Source organism: Pectinophora gossypiella, chromosome 20, assembly GCF_024362695.1.
Source record: "Pectinophora gossypiella chromosome 20, ilPecGoss1.1, whole genome shotgun sequence".
Classification (NCBI taxonomy): Eukaryota; Metazoa; Arthropoda; class Insecta; order Lepidoptera; family Gelechiidae; genus Pectinophora; species Pectinophora gossypiella.
Genome location: NC_065423.1, coordinates 8316378 through 8341942, shown reverse-complemented (window position 1 = coordinate 8341942; position 25565 = coordinate 8316378). Strand labels below are relative to the sequence as shown.

At 39.2% G+C, this 25565-nt stretch overlaps 1 protein-coding gene across 1 annotated transcript in view; it reads right to left on the bottom strand.

Annotated features, from left to right (window-relative positions):
- Positions 1–25565, bottom strand: part of LOC126376082 (fatty acid synthase-like) — a 53790-nt gene that overhangs the window by 7065 nt on the left and 21160 nt on the right. The window contains exons 5-32 of the mRNA XM_050023253.1: positions 23478–23681; positions 22935–23051; positions 21767–21930; positions 18422–18564; positions 15668–15871; positions 14772–14961; positions 14216–14375; positions 13553–13722; positions 12972–13123; positions 12463–12646; positions 12092–12240; positions 11651–11835; positions 10883–11002; positions 7951–8060; positions 7377–7567; positions 6774–6943; positions 6035–6298; positions 5637–5757; positions 5248–5538; positions 4648–5091; positions 4225–4395; positions 3740–3870; positions 3330–3480; positions 2523–2694; positions 2062–2174; positions 1571–1732; positions 1139–1267; positions 406–485 (exon numbers count right to left, since the gene is read on the bottom strand). Of these exons, the coding sequence (XP_049879210.1) occupies positions 406–485; positions 1139–1267; positions 1571–1732; positions 2062–2174; positions 2523–2694; positions 3330–3480; positions 3740–3870; positions 4225–4395; positions 4648–5091; positions 5248–5538; positions 5637–5757; positions 6035–6298; positions 6774–6943; positions 7377–7567; positions 7951–8060; positions 10883–11002; positions 11651–11835; positions 12092–12240; positions 12463–12646; positions 12972–13123; positions 13553–13722; positions 14216–14375; positions 14772–14961; positions 15668–15871; positions 18422–18564; positions 21767–21930; positions 22935–23051; positions 23478–23681 (4842 nt within the window). The remainder of the gene's footprint in view (positions 1–405; positions 486–1138; positions 1268–1570; positions 1733–2061; positions 2175–2522; positions 2695–3329; positions 3481–3739; positions 3871–4224; positions 4396–4647; positions 5092–5247; positions 5539–5636; positions 5758–6034; positions 6299–6773; positions 6944–7376; positions 7568–7950; positions 8061–10882; positions 11003–11650; positions 11836–12091; positions 12241–12462; positions 12647–12971; positions 13124–13552; positions 13723–14215; positions 14376–14771; positions 14962–15667; positions 15872–18421; positions 18565–21766; positions 21931–22934; positions 23052–23477; positions 23682–25565) is intronic.

The following is a 25565-nucleotide window of genomic DNA, read 5'->3' as shown; positions in this document are numbered from 1 at the left end:
TCATTGGTCACTGAGGATCCAAAATTGTTAGCTTAGTGTCTGTACTATTCCCTGGATACTTCATACAAAATAGCTTCATTTATACACTACACATTGACGATACTGTACATGCGCATCAGTGAGTGTGACGTCTGACACCCATTCGATTAAAGACTAAAGTAAGACCGAGGGGGGTGAGGTAACCCTTGCTCAGCCGCTAGCGGGGCGCGCTCCTTATTCCATGATCTATACTACTTGAAAGTGTTTGTAACCAAGTAGATTTTAGTTTTACTTTTGTAGATATTATTTTTATTTTAAATAAAACTATGGCTTAATGTCTATGATCGTTTACAAACAGAGATTTTCCGATAATAGTCAAAAAACGTTTTATTTTTTCAGTATATTTTTTAATCAATTGTAATATACCTGGGCATGGCTTCAACAGGCATGGCGGTTGGTTTCACTGGACGGTTGCTTCGTTCTTCATCACGGATTTTGACGATGACCTAATAAATACAATTTTGATATAAAATCCAATGATCAAATCTTTTTAGACGATATTGATGATTGAGGATAGGTCAACCCCTGTCCCTATGGGCAGGAGAATGATGAAATAATTTATGCAAATAGTAAATCCTAAACTGAGTCAGTGTGCTCCTGTAGTACAGTCATGAGCAATATAATGTACCCACTTTAGGACTCTGTCGCACTAACATATTTGACATTTAGTGAGACTTACAGTTCAATTTGTCAAAAAAGTTAATGTCACATGGTACCAAAGTGTATACATATTAATGCTCGTGACCGTATACTGGCTTGCTTCTAAAAGGGGAGCGGCGGCGGTGCGAATACTGGTGCCGGACTTGCACCAATATGCAAGTGCAGTTTTCACTAATACAGTTGGTTCGACCATTATAGACGGCGATACGGCTCACCACCTATCATGTTGGTTTAACATAAAGCTCGGTGAAGTGTAGGTACTTAGTTCAAATTACGTTGGATGTACATCTGACTTTATGTTATGTTATTATTATTATGTATTTCAGGGTAAATGTCGCGGTTGCGTCAGTAAGAAACACACTAGCGCGATTGTTGGTCACCTCCCCGTTTTATTCCATACAGATACAAGCATATACAACAGTTATGTTGAAAATCTTACCTTGCCGATGTGTTTACCGGCAGCCATGTAACGGAAGGCAGTTTCCACTTCGTGCTTCTCGAACGTGCAGTACGTCAAAGGACGTACAGCTCCACTCTCGATACCAGTTAGCAGCAGATCTTGTAACCTCTGTAGAATAAAAATAATTTGGTAAGATGAAGCGTTTAATTAGGGAAAAGGTTGTCAGGGTCATGGATCGTTTATTGTACCGAAAGAAAAATATACAGAAGTAAAACAGGCTTGTCTAACATTGACATTGGCTTGTTTGACATTGGAGGAATTCAAGCCATTGGAGCCTTTATCGCTTAAAAGGATCTCATCATATTTAAAAAAGGAATCAATGACGGGCCTGCTGATATAGTTATAAAGTTTTCACGTCCTAAAAAATAAAAATTAAGTCATAAACTAGGTGTGTTTATGATGAATACATACCTTTCTAAAGTCCCAGCTCTGCTCGAAGATGTAGTCCAACATAATGCCGTGGAAGGAGGTTTCCTTGAGGAAGAAGTACATGCCGATGGGCGTGTTGTTGCTAATGTCAAACTTGCCGATCTCCAGGAAGCGACCGCGGTAAGCCAAGCAACGTACTGAAGCCTGCGGAATGTGGACACAGATTAGAACTTTTAACTGTCTATGGAAAATAAATAAATATGCGACTGGTGTCCATTGGAAGACGTTAAGGCAGACTCCGAAAGAGACCACGTAACCTTGGCGCTTACTGTAGGAATTGCCTGGAGTAAGCACGAGACTGTTAAAAGGAAATATAGAAAGGGAGGTCTTTGTTGTAAGTAAAGGGATTTCATGGTTTTGAAGATTTGTCGGTTGAAATGACCACCATAAAAGTTGTCGAAGATTATGGAGTAATAGGTGAAGAGATAAGAACATAGATCACTCTAGTTTTTATTTGGTTTTTATTACAGTACCTGCAGTTTCTCATCTGACAGTGAATTGAGCACTAAGTCGACACCTCTTCCTTTGGTTTCTTTCCGGATCATGTCCTCGAACGAAGTGTCACGTGAGTTGCCGATATGGCTGTCTGTATAGTAAAAGTTTTAAAAAGTTATAATAAATAAAATTACATCATAGATTAAAATTCCAATATCTTGTACTCCAGAAATAATATTGATACAAATACATACATGGATAATATAAGTATCTGACTCTCAATAATTTAATTAAAACAAAACTGAGATCAAACTTGGCAGGATACTATTCTCAGGGTACCAAACAACATAAGTTATGAACCAGTCAGTCGGTTGAGTGTAATCGGTATGCCCTGTTTTTCTTTTAAAAAAGTTTTTAATGAGAGAGAGGTCCGAGAAATAATCGAACAGGTCCTCGCCACGTCTTTAAAGGGAAAAGGACATTATAGTTATTAATTTACCCTTAAGTTGCGGGAACAGCTTCTTGATGAAAGCCCTCTTCTCGGCAGTACCAACGGTGGTGAAGACCTCGCAGCCGTAGTGTAGAGCAACGTTGATGGCAGCTTGACCCACGCCGCCAGAACCAGCGTGGATGAGGATGGATTCTCCTCGTTGGATCTGGCCTACCATCACCTAAAAGGGAGATGAATTGATTAATAACAGAATAAGTACTTAATAAATGACCTCCGTGATCTAGCGGTCAGATTGGTTGGAACCTGAAACAATCTGAAGATCCTGGAATCGATTGCCGGTGATAACATTGTTAAAATTATTTTGTGAATCTGTCTCTAGTTTGGTTATGACATTGCATGATTTTGCAGGCTAAATCTCATTTATCACGTGATTGGCCGAATGTTAAAAATAATCCTGTGACTCGGAAGGTACATCAAGCCATTGCTCCAGACTATATCATATATTATAGGTACTTAAATCTTCCATGGGTTAAGTCAGACTCAATTTCAGGGTCTCAAAAATAACACTTACACCAGAATTGGTGACTTCGGTTATCTACCTTACAATGCACACAATGTCACGATGAATATATTGGACCATACTTCTACGTAACTATCTAGAAACAATAATAAACTGAAATACATTATTATTAATTGTATGCATGTATTAACTTGTCTATCAAAGGCCAATTATTTGATTTCCTTATAAGCTACGACGTTCGCCTTCTCTTTAATTTGTTCCACGTAAGCTCTTCTTGGTCTATACAACACCGACAAGTGCGTGGCTCTTAAATTAATGATGATGTATCAACTTACCATAGCATAGTACACAGTGCCGTAAGCGACAGGAACAGAAGCAGCTTCCTCGAAGGTCCATTCATCAGGGATGCACCACATCAGAGCCCTATCTCCTTGCACCATGTTGGCCATACCAGAATTTCCGACCATGGCCATGACACGGGAACCACTAGGGAAAGATAAGATTCCAATAAGATTCTGTTATACATATGTATAAAGTAGCAATGACAAAGTCAATTGAGTAGTATATCGGTAAATACACCTTCTGAACTGTGCTAAACGTCTATCAATTTAAGGTCAAACTTAGGATGTTAAATAAACTGTAATAAGGTACAATTACCTAAAAGGAGGCATATAGCTTTAGTTAGACAGATTTAAATCCCACTAAATAAAATTCGAATAATACAATATGTTCGCAAAACACTCACTTGGGGGTCCTGCCGACGATCTCGAAACCTTGTACGCACTCCTGCGCCAGCCTGCCGCGAGCGACAGCGTCGACCGTGACACGACCAGTTGCTGTCATTACGTCACGGAAGTTAAGGGCTGAGCAGTAAACCTAGAGAAAATACATCGGATGACTAATTATAGAATATGAATACGATATTGAATTATTAACGAAAAGCAAAATACAGAACAATCAGTCAGTAGATTATGTTCTTGTATCAAAGAATCAGGTTCTTTGTGGTTTGCAAATTAATTCTAACACTTGGCGGGAGCAATAATTCGACATTGTCAATATCTTACTGCTAAGACTCTCTGTTAAAACGTGTTCACATGACGGAACAAGGCTGAAAGTGTAACAGAATATCAAATGTTTGACATTTGAGGTTGTACCTTTGGTAGAGGAGGGATTATACCTAATAAGTTGTATAATTGTGTTAGGTATGTATAAGTACATGATATTACTTACATGGATGAGAATCTTCTCAGGGTCCTTGAACTGGTGGTTCTCCCTGAGAGGACCTTCGAGCCATCTGAGCGAAGACAGGTCTCCAATAGTGACAGTGTTGACAAAAGCGTGCGTAGCTTTAACGGTCGACAAATCTCCGAGAAGGAGATGGCGGTACGTTCCCCATTGGCCCTGAAATAGTGTTCATTTTATAAAATGAGCTGAACGTTGCTGAATGTGTTCATTAAAAAATACATATTCAAAATAGTACCACGCAATAAATTGGTCTGATAAAGATCGGCGAGGAATATGCATTTGAAAATAACATTTCTAAGCATGCTATCGCGTATTTAGTTACCATCCATCGAATGCCATTGTGGTTCAATACATTTACCACATCGTGCTTAAATAACAATAAAACATGCCAAAACAATAAGTACTCACATCTTGCAGGACATTGATAGCCAAGTCCTTATCCAGTTGCACCTCATAAATTTCCAAGTCAGGATTGAATGGTGGGGCTGATGGATCAGCGATTAAGAACCCATGAATAACCTCGCCACCAGGTTCTCTCCTCAGACAGTTGACCAACCCTAGAAGACCGTTGAACTGTTCATCTTGACAGTACAGCACCACTTTCTGGCCTTCCTTCAGTTCTTCCTTGACCTTTTCAATCCATGAGAAGGAGTCATCAGATGCCTGAATCTTAACGAACTTAGCGGGTCTAGCACCAACTCGTTTTCTCAATAGAACTAAATATTCCAACCCAGTGTCTTGAATGGTCACGATGTCGTATTTATCAGAATAATCTTTGGGATTAGGACGCTCCTTTTCGCGGCTGATGACGAAGCATTTGTCTCGTAGAGTTGTTATGCCTTGTTGAAGTACCTGTATTACAAAAAATATATTTCAACAATGTCCCACAGAGTAAGTTCCTCTTTTTATTTCTTTCGTACTTTAGTTAGAACTACCGTAGGAACTGAATAAATATTATTAATTGTAATACTTAGTCTTCTTTTAAAGCGCATTTTGTTCAATACTTACTTCAGGCCTCTTCAGCAAGTTAGCACCAATAAACATAACGGCATTGGATTCACCAGAAACCTTCTTGTTCTCAACGGTAATATTTGAAGGCATTTCAAGTGTTTCTTCTGTCAGGATCAGGTTTTCAGCTTGGACTAAGGGCAAGTCTCCAAGAACTTCAGCAATAGCCTCCATAAGCGGTTCTAAACCATTGGCTTTGTATTCTTCATCGATTAATTCAATGCTCTTGACTTTGTACGTTTGGATGTTCTCAAGAATGAGTTGGATGTTGGCTCTTAGGATGTCTTCCACCTAGAAGATAAAGTATTAGAAATTTGTGAACTTGAGGTTAATAATGAAGAAAAATATCAAAACAAATTGGTAAAACAAATTGAACATAACATTCATACCTTCATCTTGCTCTTTCCGAAGTTGGCGACGAACTCATTCTTCTCAAGTACCGGCACACCTAGAGGTACCCTCTTCGGAATAGGAGTGGCGTGAAGTCCACGAATCTCTACGCCTCCCGCTCTAAAAATATTTAACACTACACATTATAAAACAATCAAAATTGAATGTTCAGTTGTTGAGAAGTTACGTTTTGGTAGTCACATTGATGCATTGATTGTTGATATGTTACTATATTGTATACATCATAATACTGTGCGTATCATGCGTATATCTAAGGATATACTTACGCCATTTCCTTTCCAAATTATAAAAGCTTCTATACACTAAACACACATACTTCTATACACTAATCTTTTGTACACCATACCTACTTTTTCTCTCAGAAATGTAATTTTACCTGATGACGTCGACATCAGGGTACACCCTAATTTCAAACGACTGCTTATTCGAGTCAGGATTCATTTTGGAGATGGCATTGTAGTGCATGTTGGCGTCGATGCAGAGCTTCTCAATTCTGGTGGGGACGAAGAGACCCCGGGTGTCATGGCCGATGATCTTCATTTGCAGCATGCAGTCCATGAAAGTGACCCAGTTGTTGACCCAGGACAGACGACCACGGGTACCCTCGACGTTGCAGCCAAGAACCCCGCGGAAGAGGCCGCTAGAAAAGAAAGAAGTTATGAGTGTGCTGCTGTTACGGAGATAGATACAGAGGACACTATTATGTAGTATTATGGTATTATGGCTATGCAATAAAGAATTTTGTACGGTATTGTATGGTATTCAAGTCTGCGCAGGAACGACATTGGACGAAAACAAGATTTACAAGAGATTTACGTATGACCTAGAAACTAAAAAAAACCTGAAAGTTTTCAATTATGTTAAATTAGTTTACGTACCGGATTCTGTAAAACTGTTTTAACTAAAACAAATCTTTTAAGATATTGTAGATTTTGCGCATATGGCATTAACTACTTGGCCAGACAAATGAGGGGCGCTGAGGGATCTCACCCGGTACAAAATTTAAGACAACAGGCCTAAGTTTTTAAATTATCCTGTTCCGTCTTGAATAAGAGTTTAATTCGGTGTAGAATAAAATCGATTTGATTCTTCTTCCTTTTACTTTAAACATTTACCTGTACTGGTATCCCCTGAGACGCAGTTCCTTATAGAAGTCCTTGGTAAGCATGTGCTTGATGTTAGGTCCACTGGATTCAGGGATAGCCGGGAGCACACGGTAGTCTTGGCCAACATTTTTCTTGGCGTAAATGCGACCAGTCACGATAGAGGCTCCGCTTTCAACGATCTGTGAGAAAAAATAGCGATTAATTTAAGTCTCCTTCAATTTTTAATTAATATGATATTATAAGATGTCTAATGTCGGGTTTCCAGTCTTGTTGATTAATTTTTTGAATCAGAAATATTGACCTTTGACAAGTAACCAATAATTACTTCAAAGAAATGGATTTATATTTCAATGCAATGGTTAGTTTTTCATTTCCTTTCCAATTCATTTCATTTCAATACGAGAATTTTACTTAAGTATTAATTGAAGTTATAGCAGGTAAGGTTATTGGGACCTTTGATGTATGGTAATATATTATGTTACTAAAGTGTGGTAGAAGAGAGGATTAATGGGAAAGTCAATTGATTAAAGTCTCCTTTGACTACTATGAGGTACAAGTGTTAAGTGAACGTGACAGATGCCGCTTCCCAAAATGAATCTAATTTCGACTTACCTCGAAGTTGCCGCTGCCCTTCTGAATCATGATGATGAATTCAAGGTTTCCGTCTTTAGGAATGTTGGTGGCTCTTTGGAAGCGGACGTTCTCGAAGACAACGGACACTTCAGTGAAGAGTTCTCCCATCATCATGCCGAGGGTCTCCCAAACGAGGACCAGGTAACCCGTGGCGGGGTACAAGTTGCGACCTGAAATGTAGGACTTGATTTATTGCTGATGTCGTAAAATTTGTGGAAAATATTGGCGTGTAGATAAGTGAAGTTGTGAGCGTGAATTGCTATAACATGACAGTCAATAAGACAATAAGAGATAGAATTAAAGGAATAGGAACCATAGCCTTTGGACCGCCTTTGTGTCGATTGCCTGTGTGCTACATTGACATTACCTGCTTGAGGTGAAGGAATCCATCGCGATGAAATTTGCATGGTTACAAACATATTCAATAGAATTAAAGTTTCATCAACCAGTAGTGGTGCAGAGCAGAAACTCATTGAGACTGAGTAGCCTAATAGATGCTTGTTGGAAGCCAAAATGTTAATGACAATAACTGAAGTAAAATTATATGTCTTACCATCCACAACGTGGCCGGCCATATATTCGCTGTCTTCATCAACGATAGACATTCTGACCGTCCTCTCTCCTGACTTCATCTTGTCTTGGGCCTTGTATGAAGTTACGTACCTGTAAATGAATACATTATTTACCAAATACTAGAAAAAAATTATTTAGGCAGAATTTAAGGAGAATTTTTGAGAGGACATTTGGGTAATTTCCTAAGTCAAAGATAAATTATGAAATTCTGATTATTAATAAATAAATACAGATCTAAAGGTGACCAAAATCGTTTTCTCTTTTCTATTTAACTTGTTTATGAATTTTAATCATGCAAAATGTAATAATAAGTGCGGAACATTTTGTCACGTTTTTCTATGTCGTCACAGGTTGCTTTTTCATACAAGTTCCATAGTAATTTCGTGTTTTGACGTTTAGTAAAAAGTAACTGATTTGACTAGTTGGAAACATTATTCTTACAGAACAATAATGAAGATATAAATAAATGTGCCTATAATACTGGTGTCTCTCTGAATAGTGTATTATTGCGAATATTTATCAAAAATCATACATCATACCGGTACAATGGTAAACCTAAATTGCGCTGAACAAGTACCTACTTACGCCTCTCCATTTTGTGGGCTTTCAAATTGAAAAATGCGTTAACGGGACCTAGGTTTCTGACAAAGGGCTCAAGTCCCATTTCAACGATTTATGGGGTCAGAAGGAACTTAAGATTTATATTGTATGTGATTCCTGTATTTAAAAACATGTAGTGGGTAATCTTCTTCTTCTATCGTGTGGATTGTGAGGTGGATTACCAACCCCATCAACCCTGGTGTCAGGGTTATTACTGAGCCGCCTTAGGCCCCCGACATGGCTCATGTAACGACTACGTACTTACATAAGTAAGTAATAGCCGGGACCAACGACTTAACGTAATGGGTAATGGATTTATTTTAGTAAAAATGCATCTGGCAGTGGCTACTGCCTGGTAACCTGCTTGGTGAGCCTTCAGTCACTGCCAGGTCGCGAAAGCATGCTTCGGCGATTCCCGAGTCCCGGTAACACCGTGGACGGGACAGAACACCGTTGGGTTTTAATGGGTTGGCGACACCCGGTGAGTCCCACATGGCATGTATAAAAATATTTTTTGCTTGATATTTGGATCAGATATTGTATAGAATTATGTTGCTACTTATATTGTTTCTCTTTATTTTGATCAGAATAATAAATAATAAAAGATGTGTTGTACCTGGGTATAATAACAACCGGGTCATCATTTGTAACCAAAAACAAAGATAAAAGAACCAGGTATGTTTGTTATCAATGAAATTAGAATGTTAAACGAAGGCAACTCTTAACAGCGCCATCTATATATTTTCCGGGGAACGTAGCCTGGAAAGTCATTCATTTCATTGTGTAGTTAATTTAATTAATCAGAACAATACATTCAAAATCTATGGATTCTGTTCCTTTTACAATCCGAAATGATATCAATTGAAATTAGGCTTAACTTCCCGAAAAATGTTCTCAAATCATCTCCTTTTTGTCAAGCCCTTAGCTCTTAACTACGAACTTCCTTTCCCCCTTATTGAAGTCAATGTACAAAGTGGCTCAAATAGATCAGGAGGGTGCGATTTGTTTGCGGTCGACTGACTGATGATCTACAATTAATACTAACACCCTTAGGGCCCTATTACATACTGCGATCTTTAGCAACGATTCTGTTGCGATTGGGTCGCGATACAGCGTTGATGAAAACTTGCGCTGAATTTCAAGTTTAACACACATGCGCTTCTAAATTTTAAATTTATTATTAAGTACTTACTTAAATAATAAACCACTATTTGTATGGCAACTAACAGGCTGAATACAGAAATAGAATAATTTTATGTGCACCCATGTTCACAAATAAAGAATTAGATTTGATTTGATTTCAAAGTTGCGATATTTATAGCATCGCAACTGCGTCACTACTTGTAGTAGAACATGTGTGTTTCTTACGCCTCTACTTTACGCATCCATTGATTAATGAATGTTACTATAGTAAGAATGTCTGCATTTTTCACAGGATCCGCTTACCTAACCTGAAGTTTTGACTGATGATCCGTTTTACAGAAGCGACTGCCTGTAAATATCAGGTTCCAATCCGCAAAGGGAAAACCAGCCCAATACACGTTAGATCACTACCTCCGAAACGAATTTCTCGGGAATGTGGGTTTCCTTCACCACTGAGCACGTGATAATTATTTTATGATCCAAACTTGAATTTGAAAACAAATTTGAAAATCATTGGTTTAGGTTCATGCTCTCCTGCATCGTTGCAAAAAGTAGTAGTATATAAAAGGTCTTGCACACCAGTTTTACTTCGTCTGACGTCGACATACCTCTAATTTTACTAGTTCTCTACACCATATTTCGTCATTTCGTTGATTATGATTAATTTTGGGGAAATGTGTTCTGTACGGTGCGATTGTGGTAACGGAATGTTTTGGGAGTTTCTGCAGCCTCAGTTTGATAACGGTTACCTACTATGGAAATATTTTTTTGTAGATTATAAGGATTGTAGGGTAGCGTGTGCCCAGTAGACCAAGATTCTATACAGGGTGTTAGTGACATCGTAACGAAATCTTTGAGGGATGGTTCAGACTATGATTCTGAGTTGATATCAAGTGGAATTTTCCGTTGCAAAAGTATTGAATTTTTTTTTAAATACACTAAAATTTTCACCAAAATATGATGAGCGGAGATGTGCAGGAGTCGACCAATCACCGTGAGGGAGAGATTGACAGAGCGTCTTCGTTTTTCGCTCTCTCGAACGCTGTGATCGGTCAAATCCGCACATCTTCAGTGGAAACCCGGCCTTACGCGCTGCTTCCGGCCTGCTCCTGCATTGGGTGTGCAGACGCCTTAAGAGTCAGGTAAATCTGGATTAAAAAAATACTTACCAGTCTTCACTGTGCTCCCATTCAACGAGATGTGCTATCATGGGAGTGGATACGGATACCGGGAACGGAACCGTTGGATAGATGTTGGCCAGGTGTGGGTTAATTCCCGCCTCGTACAGTCTGCGAAACAGAGATTATTTTTTTTTATTCATGCCGATTTCAGCGACTGAATGACAGTGACGCTAAGATTATCTCCGAACAGGGCAACCACGGATTATTATTTTAATCATCATCATCTCCCTAGCATTATCCCGTTTTTCACAGGGTCCGCTTACGTAACCTGAAGATTTGACAGGTCCGGTTTTTTACAGAAGCGACTGCCTGTCTGACCCTCCAACCCGCGAAGGGAAAACCACCCCAATACAGGTTAGATCACATACCTCCGTAAATGCATTTCACGGGTATGTGGGTTTCCTCACGATGTTTTCCTTCACCGCTGAGCACGTAATAATCATTTATGATCCAAACATGAATTCGAAAACAAATTCGACAATCATTGGCTTTTAGGCCTGTGCTGGATTCGAACCTGCGACCTTAAAGTGAGAGCCAAGCGTTCGACCAACTGGGCTACCACGGCTCGGCACGGATTCTTATTTTAATATCTCTCTTAATATCTAAATAGGTAGTTAACACTTTCAGAGGCACGACTCCAATTTTAAAAGCACTGCCCTAATTCCAAATAGTTTACTGTAACGAATCAAAAATATTCCAAAGTTGCTCCATGGTTTGTGTCCTTGAAAATGATACATACTTAGAGAACATACTCACTTCCCAATAGCGTTGAAGAAGAACTGAACATTGTCTTCATGACCTCGTTGAGTCAAGGGTACGTTGACGACGTCCTTCTTCAGAGAGCGGCGCAGGATCGCTTGAAGAAGACCGTGAGGTGCCACTTCGATCGTAATTGCATTAGAGTGGATCAGGCGAGAAGTCTCTTCGAAAAGGACCGGGCTCTGGGCAAAAAAAGACATTTCAGGTTAGGTAAGAGCGGATTCTCGAGAAAACACAATAGGTAAACCTTAGGTCAACGATGGTGGATTTTATTGTAAACTGCAGATTTAAAATATACTACGGTTATATGTCATTAGTGCTCCATTTCAGTAATCCTTGAGCCACCTGCGAAGGTTTTTGGGTGACTTACAAAACCTGGCAGATGCAACCACATTTTCCAAAGGATATAATATGCCAGAGCCTGAACATCATACTTACAAGAAGGTTGTTGGTGTGGTATTCAGCAGAGGATAGTTCAGCTTGAGGGTCTTTCCACTGTGGTTGAGGAACTGAGGTTGACACCCAGCGCTCCGAGCGATTTTTGGGTGTTGGGATCACCTCTCTCAGGTATTTCAGAAGCCTTGGACCTGAGAGGAAAAATACATGAAGAATCAGGATAGCGGTGAAACAGCAATATTACATTAAACTAAAAAAGTGCGAAATCTAGGCCAAGTGTAATTATAATATCTTAGTACTTAAGTGCTCTTAAAATAAGACTTTTCAAAGTAAGTCAGCACAAATAAATGAATGGCGATGGGTTTTATTCTAAGGTCAATCGGGCATTGAATTGACCTGAACATATATCTCACCAGCATCGGCGATGTATTTGGAGTGGTAAGCGATATTGGAGCAAGGGACTTCCTTCGCGAAGATGCCCTGAGCAGAGAGCTTGGCTACGAAGCTCTTCATGATGTCTGCAGGTCCTGAGATAGTACTGGAGTCAGGTCCGTTGTGGCACGCCACTTCGATTTCGGGTGGGCACATGGTTTTGATCTGTAAGTTAAAGAGACACTTATTTTTTGGACTAATAAATGTTAGAGGTTTGCATCTATGATAATATGAACCAGATGAGCATGGACTGGGGCATACTTTTTGGTGGTCTTTGGTGCTATTTGAGGGGGGAGATATGTATTACTTCGGAGTAAAGTTGCCCAAAGTATATTCAAAATTAAATTATATCATCGCTTATTTATTTTCCTAAAACCAAATATTCCATATTATATTCCATATTTACTATAAGTATGTCATTACATTTGTTCTAAATCAAACAACAATATCTAAAAATAACCTTTCAAATTGACTAAAAATGAATACATACCTGATTATACCCAAGACCAACGGCTGCCATTGATCCCTTGATGAAGGGAGTCTCGATGGAAGCGAGCCCTCTGCTGTAGGCGGACAAGATCATTTGCTCCGCGGTGAAGCAGCCATCGGCGTATGCGCAGCCAAGCTCTCCTACACTGTGCCCTGGGAAATTATTGCCAATAATTTAGCGAATTTCCTAAAATATGTGTATTTTTTGATTGATTACGACTAATGTCTAGTTAGTTGAATGATAAAGTATAAAGAACCTCCACTGATGAGTCATGTTTACAAGCTTATGCTTTTCTTATGATTCCCGCAAAATTCTATCAGATTCTGTCCCTGGGTTTTTTATTCGGCATTTTTGTCCTGACTATAAATAAAGCGCTGGACAAAAATCGCCTCAAGATTTGTTGCTGAATAACTATGTTTACATTCATAATTATATATCATAATAATGTATATCATTTTAAAGGGGAACTTTTCCAAAGTCCGTTTCACAAAATTCCATGTCAACTAGCAGTTCCAGATGAAGATGAAGCAAAAATGGATGGAGTGATGCACACAGTAAGAAAATAAATATAACAAACTCACCAATAATATAATCAGGCTCAATGCCAATGGTCTTCAGGACATCAGTGAGACCGATTTGGACTGCAGCGATACCAACGAACGAGTGGAGAATGTTGTCGTAGATCTTCGGGTCGTTTTCGGTGATGATTCTAGTCAAGTTCAAGCCTTTGGGCTCCAGGGCCTTATGGCATCTGAACATATGAAGAACAAATTAGATATCTAAGTAGTTTTTTCAAGTAAGACACACTTGGTAAGATACAATGCTACGAGTATATTGAAGGAACTAGAATTACGTTGGCATGGTATGAGGAATGCCAAGCACAATTTTTCTCATTTATAAGTAAGTACAATAAATCAGGGAAAGGTTACTGGTAGGTATTGATTCATAATTAAGGTAGGAAGTTTTATTAGTGTTTGAGGAATCAGTAGAAGTGCTTCACTTGGAGTATACATCATTAGAAGAGCAATCTCGATAATGAATATCGCTAAGATGTTTTTTTACCTCCGATAGCTTGCCTAAAAAAGCCATTCTGGGAGAAGGGCCTTGGGAAAGGTGCTCTTCCTAACAAAATGTATAGTACCTCGTTGCACTGCATTCTTCCTTTCTTTACAGTCTACCACATCACTAAGCTACACCGTGACTTCAGATGAGATTGTAGTCACAAGAGAACATCAATAACTTACTTCTCAATTGCAGCTGCAAAGACTGGGATTCTCAGCAGCTGGGTGGCCATACCAGCCCACTGCGAGCCCATGCCAGAGTACACGAACCATACTGGACGGCGGACTCCGGAGAAATACTGGACATCTCGCGCTAGAGACACGCTCTTTGTTGGCGTTGAGCCTTGGGAAAATAATACATAAATTCAGGTTAGTATCGTTAGGTCAGATTAGCAGTTGTTTCTTTAAAAAAAGGAATGTGAACATCTGAATAAAATGGGATATAATCGGACTAGGGAAATGATGACATCGGTAACCATAATTTTGTGAGATGGCGACAAAATTAAACGACAGCTATCCGGAAGCTTGTACCATCTGCTAATATACCCAGCTATGGAATGGTCACCCACTGTACAACCCATACGAGAGAGAGAGGTATGTGGACGGCCATTAATTTCTTACTCAGAACCTTCTAGCTTCTGACAAGTGATGGGTTGGCCATTCTCTTTAGTCTATCGAGAAGAAAATTACCTAATTCTATTATGATTATAGTATGTGGATAGATAGCCTTAATTCTTACCCAAAAGCGTATAGCCTCTGACGACGTGACCAGCAATATCCTCATCATGAACAGCGTGCCAGAGCCGCACCAGCTCCACATCAACGGTCCTGGACTCCAGGTCATCCAGAATCCTAGCAACTGCAGACTCTGTGCGGCCGGAAGCGCAGACCAGGCGGGGAAGGTCGTCCGCTGGGATGCCGTTGTTGACCTGGTGCAGGAGATATTTGTGAAGACAACGTCATTTCTAGTGTTAGATAGAAAAGAATCGATCGACTTAATCTCGACTAATACATCACTATGCTAATGAACGTCACAACATTGGCTTCCGTATTTTGACAAATTTAATTCTGAACTAGTAGTTCTGTTACGGAATCAGGGAATTTCGTTTTATGCATGGACAGGGATGGAATAAGGAAGGAAAGAAATCAAAACTTTCAGAACATGATGGTAACCTTCAGACCCAGTATAGGAAAACGTAGGTATAAACTAGGCACTAAGATTTTTTTGTCTATTAATATTTTTACTCCTGCGAATTTATTTTTAATTATCCCTAACACATAACAACGCCACTTTATAATGGAAACCATATAAGTGCCTTTTTGTAAAACATTGCGGTCTTTATTTTTATTCGGATAGGAATTAATTGAAAAAAAAAATCGAGGTTTTGTTGAAGAAAATCACACCAGGATGTGATTTTTCAAAATGGTGCGTGGTTCTCACTATAAGCTAAAGAAAAAAAAATGTTAGACATTTTTTTCCGGGTCTCTTGAACTACAGAGGCTTTTGAACACCTATTTCACTAGGACATACCTGGGTAGCATACGTGGTTGCGCAATAAAGTTGCCGTTAACCTAATTCCGAATAATTTCCAGCTTGGTGCGCAACCATGGTGTCCTAGTGGCTCTTACACTCACCTTGTCTCTAGCAACATTCTTGAGCAGTACATGAGCGTTGGCTCCACCGAAGCCGAAGGAGTTGACTCCAGACATCCCTCGCTGCCAAGGGGTCTTCTCAGTGACGACCTTGAGGCGACCTTCAGCCAGAGCAGCGACGCCTTCGCGAGCAACCTTGTAGTTCAGGTTGGGTGGGATGTAACCGGTTCCGTAGGCTATGCAGAGCTAAAACAAAGTATTACTTTTTAAGAAAATGGATAATTTAGCTATGATGATGATCGGTTTTTAATAATAATAAAGTTTTATTGCAGACATAAAAAGCTCATATAACATCTTACATACATAAACTCACGCCCGTAATCCCTAATGGGGTGGGCAGAGCCACAAGTAATCAAAGACAACTTGCAGCCACTGTTGATACGATGTCGTAAGCTGAATATGATGAACCTTATAGTGATAAGGGATCAGCCTATCGCCCATAACATTAGTCCATCATGTTAGAGGACACAATCCCTCTGTCGGTTTTTACGACATGCCCGGGAAGACAAGCAGCTGAACGTTTTCTATGTTTTTTATTTGCTCCCAGAACAGCATAGAAGCGATATAACATCTTAAGTACAATAATAATATACTTACAATAAGACTAAAAATAACAAAATATCTCTTATGCAGCCTTATGATACACAATCAGGGTAGTCACGAAGACATACTATTATGACACGTGCTAACAGTATTAACTTCAGAGGGGTTAAAAAGGCCACATAAAAGCAATTCATCTAAAAAAGCAATATACTTTTATACGCGCAAAATGCCAAATTGCAATATAGATTTTTTGACGAATTGCTTCGAAGTAGCCTGTTTAAAAAGTGAATCGAAGTGAGTGATTAGTTGTGACTTGGGATTCCGCAGAATTACGCAGCATTCTAAGGCTCACATGAAACCCTATTTTATCCTTAGGTCTTTATTCTCTAATAGTATAGGATCCCACCGTAGAACGACCTTCACCGAGCTGGTTAATGGATGAGAAGTAAAATAAATATTCAATAAAATATGTCAATAACTTTATTGCAAGTGGGTTGCCTAAAAATAAAACATAAAATACTTTTACACTTCTATATTCTCATAAAATAGCAAACAACTTTTATCTTAGCGGCCCAGAGCAGCTTTCTGGCCAATCAATCAATTTTTAATCTTGATCTATTTGGCCCCGTTAGGCTATGGCGTGTACATATTGGTACTTTGGGTCGTCTCTGAGGTCGCCGCATTTGTCCCCTTTATTGTGGGGTCCAGGGTTTTACTCAACGTTAACTCAGAAATAATATTATGAACTTTTTATGTTACTAGAAATTAATTTTAGCCGTCAGGATTCATCAGGTGGTCACCTTTAAATATCCCATAAATTTAATTTTACGATAGAAACAAAATGACTTATAATAGACACTTATGGACACTAATAGGGAATCAATGATTAAATACTATTACAATTTTAAAAACAAGAAAATGACGGATATAACTTAAAATAAAATTAGGAGGGGTCTGCAGGAATGGAGTCAGTCTGATAGTCGTACCTCTTAATTTCAGGATGATAAATTTTAATTAGTGACACTTTACAGAATATTGAGAGGGAGTTAATCAAGTGTTTTTTCACTAACATCTTGTAAGTACATCTATAAAATGGTGAATAACTTATGTAATGTAATGTATTTAAACTACCTAAAATTGTGATAAACCTGGAAATACCTATGTAAATAAGTGTGAACTGTTGAGTTGCGTATAACAAAAACAAAAGCTAATAATATTTAAGTATTTAGGTATTTTTATGTTAAAGTCGACAAAGTTCCATTTCTATCGAAAATGTGATTCGTTATGAAAAATGGCGATACGGTTATCTCTCTAAAACGGATCAAACTCGAAGAATGTTTGGGAAATTTTGTTGACTTAAATTCTTAAGCTGGTTCTTCAGCTAATCTTGTCGAGACTGGCAGCAGAAACTTTTACTATTAGTTGGTATTATAACTTTAAGACTATTATCGTTGAAATTCAAGAATTTGGAAGCTGATATTTATATATTTTAGAAGTTAGTACTATTATAAATATTATAAAATTGACGTGTGTTCTATTTTTATGCCTGTCTATTACCCGTCCCTTTCCTTTTCGGCGGACAAGAAAATGACAGGTATAACTTAAAATAAATTTAGATGGTGTGTACCGGAATCAGCACCAGTATCTATGGAGAACTGTCAAAATTTAGGAACGTTTTTATCCTAATTGGTTTCATGTGGCCTTTTTAACCCCCCACTTTTCGTTTCTTGTTTTTAATTTTGGCTTCCAAAAGCAACATTACTAACGACTTGGACATGTTTACATAATTAATCCGTCCTTGATTGGATTGTAACCTTACCTAACCTTCTAATTTCATGGATAACAGACATAATACATCTTTTGTTTTTGTTTTTGCTTATAAATGATGACCCTTGTTATTACACCCAGGCACAACACATCTTCCATCGTATATTATTCAGATCAAAATAAAGAGAAGCAATATAGGTAGCAACATAATAATATCTGATCCAAATATCAAGCAACAATTATTTTTATATATGCATCTGCCATTACATATATTTGAATAATGATGTACCAAGTAATGAGAACATAGGTAATTATCGCATTAAAGGTACGAGTATATAGCGCCATCTATAATATTTTTGGAGAACATGGCCTGGATAATCCCTCATTAAAGCTTTGAGTGGTTTTAGGAGTTGAAATTTGAGCTACCTTGGCAATAGAACAGAGTCCAGAGGCAGGTTCACTGTGACCCAGGTTGGACTTGATAGAGCCGATGGCGAGCGGCTCCGAGCGCCCCGTGCAGAAGATCTCGTCGATAGCCAGCAGTTCTTCAGGGTCACCCACTTTGGTTCCTGGAGAAAATAATAATTATGAAGATCTCGTTTCGGGAAATTCTTTCGCATCATGCATGGTGGTTTGGTCATACAAACAACCTCGTTTTACACAGATACCACACATTGACGTTATCGTACACGCGCATTTGTGCGTGTGGCGTCAGACGCCATACTATACAGTCTATGTTCGATAGGGGAGGGGGGATGAAGTAAGTAAGTAAATCTTTATTTCCTCTACAAAAACATCTCTCTCTCTCTCTATTTAAGAGCTGCGCTCTTGTCGGTGGAGTAACCGCCATTCCTCTCTTCTTCCCGCCAAAACCTTTACCTCCCGATACGACACGACCTGCACCTTCTCTTTTATTTGTTTCATAAATGTTATCCTAGGTCTACCCCTTCCCCTCTTCCCTTTAATTTTTCCTTCTATAATGTTTGTTATAAATGAATCAAATATATGATTTACAAAAACATATGGATACATAAATACATACAAAAATACAACATTTGTAGAGGCTGCAGCCTAAACTAGGATGCCCTGTGTTTTAGGACCTAGGTAAAGCCGGAAGGAGGGGGGGGGGAAGTTGCCGTTCTATCATCATCACCAGCCCATTAACGTCCCCACTGCTGGGGCACGGGCCTTCCCTATGGATGGATAGGGAGATCGGGCCTTAAACCACCACGCGGGCCATGGCCGATTGGTGGTTATTAACGGCTACTAACGCAGCCGGGACCAACGGCTTAACGTGCCTTCCGAAGCACGGAGGAGCTCGAGATGATATTATATTTTTTTTGTGGTCACCCATCCTATGACCGGCCTTTGCGAAAGTTGCTTAACTTCAACAATCGCAGATCGAGCGCGTTTACCGCTGCACTGCCGAGCTCCTCCTGCCGTTCTATTATTTCTTATATTATACGTAGTATTATTTCTTATTCTATGTCAATATTATAATGGGCTGAAATTGTACAACAGTAGTCGAAGCTCAAAAACTCACCAGTCAGTGATTCGAGATTAAATTGAACATTTGAAACACGAACGTCGTGTCGCACCAGTATTTGTTTTCCGGTGGAGCGCTTCCTACTGGTAGCAATCCAGTTTGCGACACAAAGGGTTATCGAAACTTACTCTGGTAATATTGTGAGCGGATTCCGTTACAATTTATCTTGAGACCATTAGACGGTTCTTGCACCGGTGCACCGTGCGGCTTCAGCGGATATTATGATAAGGAAATGACGATTATCCGTTTTTTTTTGTTTTTTGAATTAAGAACGCTTTATTTTTCATAAGCTGTTGTGGTGTGTCATTGACGGTTTATTTTTGGAATAGGCTAGTTTCCAACTAGACAAATCGGTTACTCTTTACTAAACGTTAAAACAGGAAATTACTATGGAATTTGTATGCAAAAGCAACCTGTGACGTCATAGAAAACGTGACAAAATGTCGCACTTATTATTAAATTTTTCTTTATTAAATTTCATAAATAATTTAAATAGAAAAAATTTGGTCTCATACTAAAAAATGTTCAAGGGAATCTACTCGATAGCTTCGACATATTTTTATCTGGCCAACACTTTCATTTAGACCGGGCGAAGTATGGAAAACCGATGATATCCTTTTTCTTAAAATAAAGATTTAGGAATTAATAAATATAATTATAATTATTTAATAAAGGTAACACAAATTATGTAATCTTAACTTATAAATTAACAATTCAAGACCTTACGTGTCTAATCGTCAAATAATCCCCCCAATTATTTAATTGGTTTAATAAAATTGTGGAGACCTTTGCGCCGGGTGAGGCGAGGGGGGCCTGTTTGACTAAGCAGGGATCTCTGTGTTTTTTCTTTGTATTTTCCATTTTTATGTTTTGTCATCGCCAAATTTGTTTATTGTTAATTATTTGATAAAATTGTTATTAAAAATAATTAATTATTTATTTATGTTTAGATACTGTGCTATTGGCTGCACTAATCAAAAAGTCCGCCCCTGAATAATGCGGGCGCAAAGGTGCCCATTACACAAGCTGCATTTCCTCGCTGCACACCAGTGGACAACCTCTCTTAACCGACGTCCGATTTCCGCTATAAATTTCTTAGCATCGCTACCCCAACAACCCGTCGTCTCAACAATAATATATAAAACATACGTACATAAACGGCCTATATACGTTCCACTGCTAGGCACAGGCCGCCCCTAAGTCAACCGCCTCCACCAACCCGCATTGGAGTATGCTCCATACTCCACCACGCTGCTCCAATGCGGGTTGGTGGACGTATTTTTACGGCTAATAGCCGGGACCAACGGCTTAACGTGCCCTCCGAAGCACGGAATCATCTTACTTTTTCGGACAATCAGGTGATTCAAGCCTGAAAAGTCCTTACCAAACAAAGGACAGTCTCACAAAGTGATTTCGACAATGCCCCCATCGGGAATCGAACCCGGACCTCCAGATCGTGAGCCTAACGCTCTAACTACTAGACCACCGAGGCTGTGGCTGTCAACAATAATATTTATCAATATTTAGGTTTTTTTAAAGTACCTAAGTAGGTGTATAATTCGTTCGGAAACCTACAACGATACAAGCTAGTTCATATCCCATTCAGAAGTACGGTCACGAGCATTATGTATACACTTACATATTAATGCTCGTGACCGTAATACACTTTGGTACCATGTCACATTAACTTTTTTGACAAATTGAACTGTAAGTCTCACTAAATGTCAAATATGTTAGTGCGACAGAGTCCTAAAGTGGGTAAGTACATTATATTGCTCATGACTGTACCATCTCTGCTGGCGGATGTTCCGTAGCGTCGTGTTTTAAATTTTAATTTTACGTCAAGCGCTGTGTTTAAGTTTTCTCATCTATTTTTAATGTTTTTTCCATTTGCTCTCGCGTTTTAATGGAGAGGTGAGGTTCTGGTTTTGTTTTAAGAGCCTGATAATACTTGTTTACCTTTTCAAAGGAGACACGGGAAAAATAAGAAGTTCTTTGCCTGTTGACTGTTTACGCCAATGAGAGTGGACTTTATGCAAAAGGCCCCTTTTGAAATTTACACCTATTATACCGGTGTTTTCTTTACTTGTTGTTGTTGACGACAACAACAACAACAACAACAATATATATATATATATATATATATAGATAGATAACAATACACTATATATACAATATATATATATAGATATTTGAATGTTATGTGTTTTTCGTTTTTTTTTTACCTGTGCCATGTGCTTCGACGAATTCCAAGCTATTGGGCGGGATGGAGCACTCCTCATAGAACTCTCTGAGGAGCAGCTTCTGGATGTGCCCCGCCGGGTAGGTGATGCCCTGCTCCTTGTAGCCGTCGCAGTTGGTCTTCGCGTGGAGCAGCTGGGCGTATACCCTGGTCAGAAGGAAAATTATCTTAAAGTCAGAAGACCGAATGTTCTTTTAAAATCCATACCCGATTGTGTCTGAAAATGTCTGTCTTTGTGAGGTGGATTATCAACCTCAGCAACTTTAGTGTCAGGGTTTTAATTGAGCCGCCAAATGCCCCTGACATGGCTCAAGTAACGACTCTTAGCGAGCCAGTTCGAATCCCGTCTGAACCTTCTACTTGTATTCCAAAATACTTCACTCAACGTGTTTCTTACAAGTAGACAAACACATACAAAACACCTCGTTTTACACAGAGACTACACGTTGACGTTATAGTACACGCGTATCTGTGTGTGTGACGTCTGACGCTATGGCGTCAATCGTATGCGATTGAAGACTAAAGTGAAACCGAGGGGGGTGAAGCAAACTCAGCTCAGCCGTTGGTGGGGAGCGGAGAGCTGCCGTTCTATACGTAGTATTATTCCTTATTCTTTGCTAAAATGCAACTTAAATCAAACTACGTTATTAAATATCTAATATACCGAAACTAATTTCAAAAATTGTTATGCATTTTTACTTTTTTTAAGTAAGAACATGGTTTTGCACTGGTTTTCACTCCTGTCATTTCTTTCATTATTATTTTTCCATTCCTATTCAGAATTAACATTATGTATTGGTAATTATTGCGTAAGTGATACATTTTATCATGCCCTTACCGACAACAATTTGTTTACAACTATGTTGGGATAGTCTGTTATTGGCTTAGCGTGTACCTCGTATTAGTTAACACTGATGTATATTATTATATATTTATTTATTTAAAGAACGTCTAGGGCCCTGTGCCGAGGTTTTTCTTGCAGCTTCTTTTCCTCGGCTATACAGGTTGTGAGAAGCTGCAGTAGTTTTAGGTGGATGAGACGTTCGTTATGTAAAAATTGACGATTCAAAGTGTAACTATGTTACCTACCTAAAGATATTTTTATTATTGTTGTTTACCTGAAAAAGAAATGAATAAATAAAAAAGCTTACCTTCTGGAATCCTTGGCTTTCTGTAGGAAGCAAACGACAATGGCTTCTGAACGCGCGTAGCCGTTAGCATTGTTATCGAAGCTCTTGCACCGACCATCCGGAGACAGCACACCCAGTCTATTCGTCATAAAAAAGTAATTGCATTAGTACAATTATGAACATAATAAAATAAATAAACGCAATTAGGCCTCTCTTAAATTAAGTCAGCAACCCCGCGTTTCACAGGGTCCGCTTACCTAACCTGAATATTTCACAGGTCCGATTTTTTACAGAAGCGACTGCCTGACCTCCCAACCTGACAATACAAGTTAGGTTAAGTACATACCTCCGAAAATGCATTTCTCGGGAATGAAGGTTTCCTCACGATGTTTTCCTTTACCGCTGAGCACGTGATAATCATTTATGATCCAAACTTGAATTCGAAAACAATTTCGACAACGATTGGTTTAGGCGTGTGCTGGATTCGGACCTGCGACCTCAAATTAAGAGGCAAGCGTTCTACCAACTGGGCTGGCTTGAATTCTTAAAAAATAAAAAACATACCTGGAGAATTGCAAGGATACATAAGGATGTAGACACAGGTTGGACCCTCCGACGATGGCGGCGTCGCAGTGACCATCTCGGATGGCTCTAAAGGCGTGTTCTAAGGCATACAAAGAGCTGGAGCAAGCTGAGTCCACGGTGTAAGAGGGTCCAGTCACACCGAGCCAGTACGAGATACGGTTGGCTAACATGGCTCGCGAGCATCTGTGGAAGTAAATAAATCATTTTTAAGAGAAACACCGAGAACTAGAACACTTAGTTTATTTCGAATAACTTAAGAATACACAAAAACATCAATGGGTCGCGCGGTAGTGTCCCTCGGCGTTGCGGAACTGAACACAAGGACCTCGTAGGTTAGGACGTATTGTAGCCGCTCTTATACAATAAATAAATCAATTAATTACACCATGTATCATATAACAGCCTCCATGGTCTAGTGGTTAGAGCGTTCGGCTCACGATCTGGAGGTCCGGGTTCGATTCACGATGGGGACATTGTCGAAATCACTTTGTGAGACTGCCCTTTGTTTGGTAAGGACTTTTCAGGCTTGAATCACCTGATTGTCCGAAAAAGTAAGATGATTCCGTGCTTCGGAGGGCACGTTAAGCCGTTGGTCCCGGCTATTAGCAGAAACACCTCCACCAACCCGCAGTGGAGCAGCGTGGTGGAGTATGCTACATACCCCGTCCGGTTGATTGAGGGGAGGCCTGTGACCAGCAGTGGGACGTGTATAGGCTGTTTATGTAAGTACTTAATAACGTTTTAATCTCATGCACTACGTGTTATCCAAGCTAATTTATTATCATTCAGCCTTACAAACTGCAGCTGAACAGTACCGGCATTAAATACAAGTCCATTGTTTAATTTGAAATGAGAATTGTGCCCGTCGGATCATAATACGATTACAGAACTTCATTCGAAGTGAATGTTCTCCATTATGCTCGCTTCGCCATCAAGTTATGAAAGTGCTTAAAATTACGGCAGTCCTGTCCTACTGTGATAAACGTGAGAGAATGTAAAACGCGAATAAAATTGTGAGCGTAATTAATAAATGGCTTTGGATTATTTTTAACCGACTTCAAAAAAAGAGGAGGTTTGAACCGTTCAACTGTACGTCGACACCATCGTCGCTAGTCTGTAGCACATCCCGGACACTTCATACACACAACCTCGTTTTACACAGACACCACACATTGACGTCATCGTACACGCGCATCTGTGTGTGTGACGTCTGACGCCATATGATTCAAGTCTAAACTATGTTCGAGGGGGTGAGGTAAACCTAGCTCAGACGCTGGTAGGGAGCGGAGAGTTGCCGTTCTAATACGTAGTAATTGGTGGAGGTCTGTAGTGGCGAGAATGGAGAAAGGGATGCTTCGGATATCTAGAGAGAATGAGTGTAGGAAAGTGAGTAGAACGGAACGTAAGATTGATAAAAAAGTAAGAGAAAATACTATGGAAGGATAATTAATGGAGATTTGGTTGTTTATGGTATGAATTTAGAATGGTTAATGATTTATTTTGTGATAACTTGTAGTCCTGCTCATCCTTTTAGAGAATACGGAGTTCGGCTATATTATTGGACGTGACTTATCGTAGATTTATCATAATATATGTAACTGTACACAAACAACATTTAAAAGATGTGTTGCTGTTGCAGTTTCTTGTCATTTCTTCTCCTCAGCCATAACACCTTCCGAAATGATGTAAATTCAAAAATGTTACCTTCAACAAGTTTATCCATGATAATTACGTTGAATAAATAATTCCGATTACTGAAACTGAGGGGTTTTATCTGATTCTAAATTTAAAACAACAAGCCTGAGGGTGTGCCCAGTTGGGCGCGAACTTCGGCTCAGGGTGTTTTAGAGAATTATGTTTAAATCTGTTTGCATGTAACATATAAAGTCTGTGGGCCTTACAAATAAAAATTCCATCCTTATTTCAAGATTATACTAGGAAATTAAACCTGGTATAAGCCGATAATAAGGAGATAATTTAAAAAAATCCGAGAAGAAACCAGTCAGTTTTAGGTTATTCCGAACTTAAACTAGGGTGAGGGTTGGTTTAGCGATAGTATGAGACGTT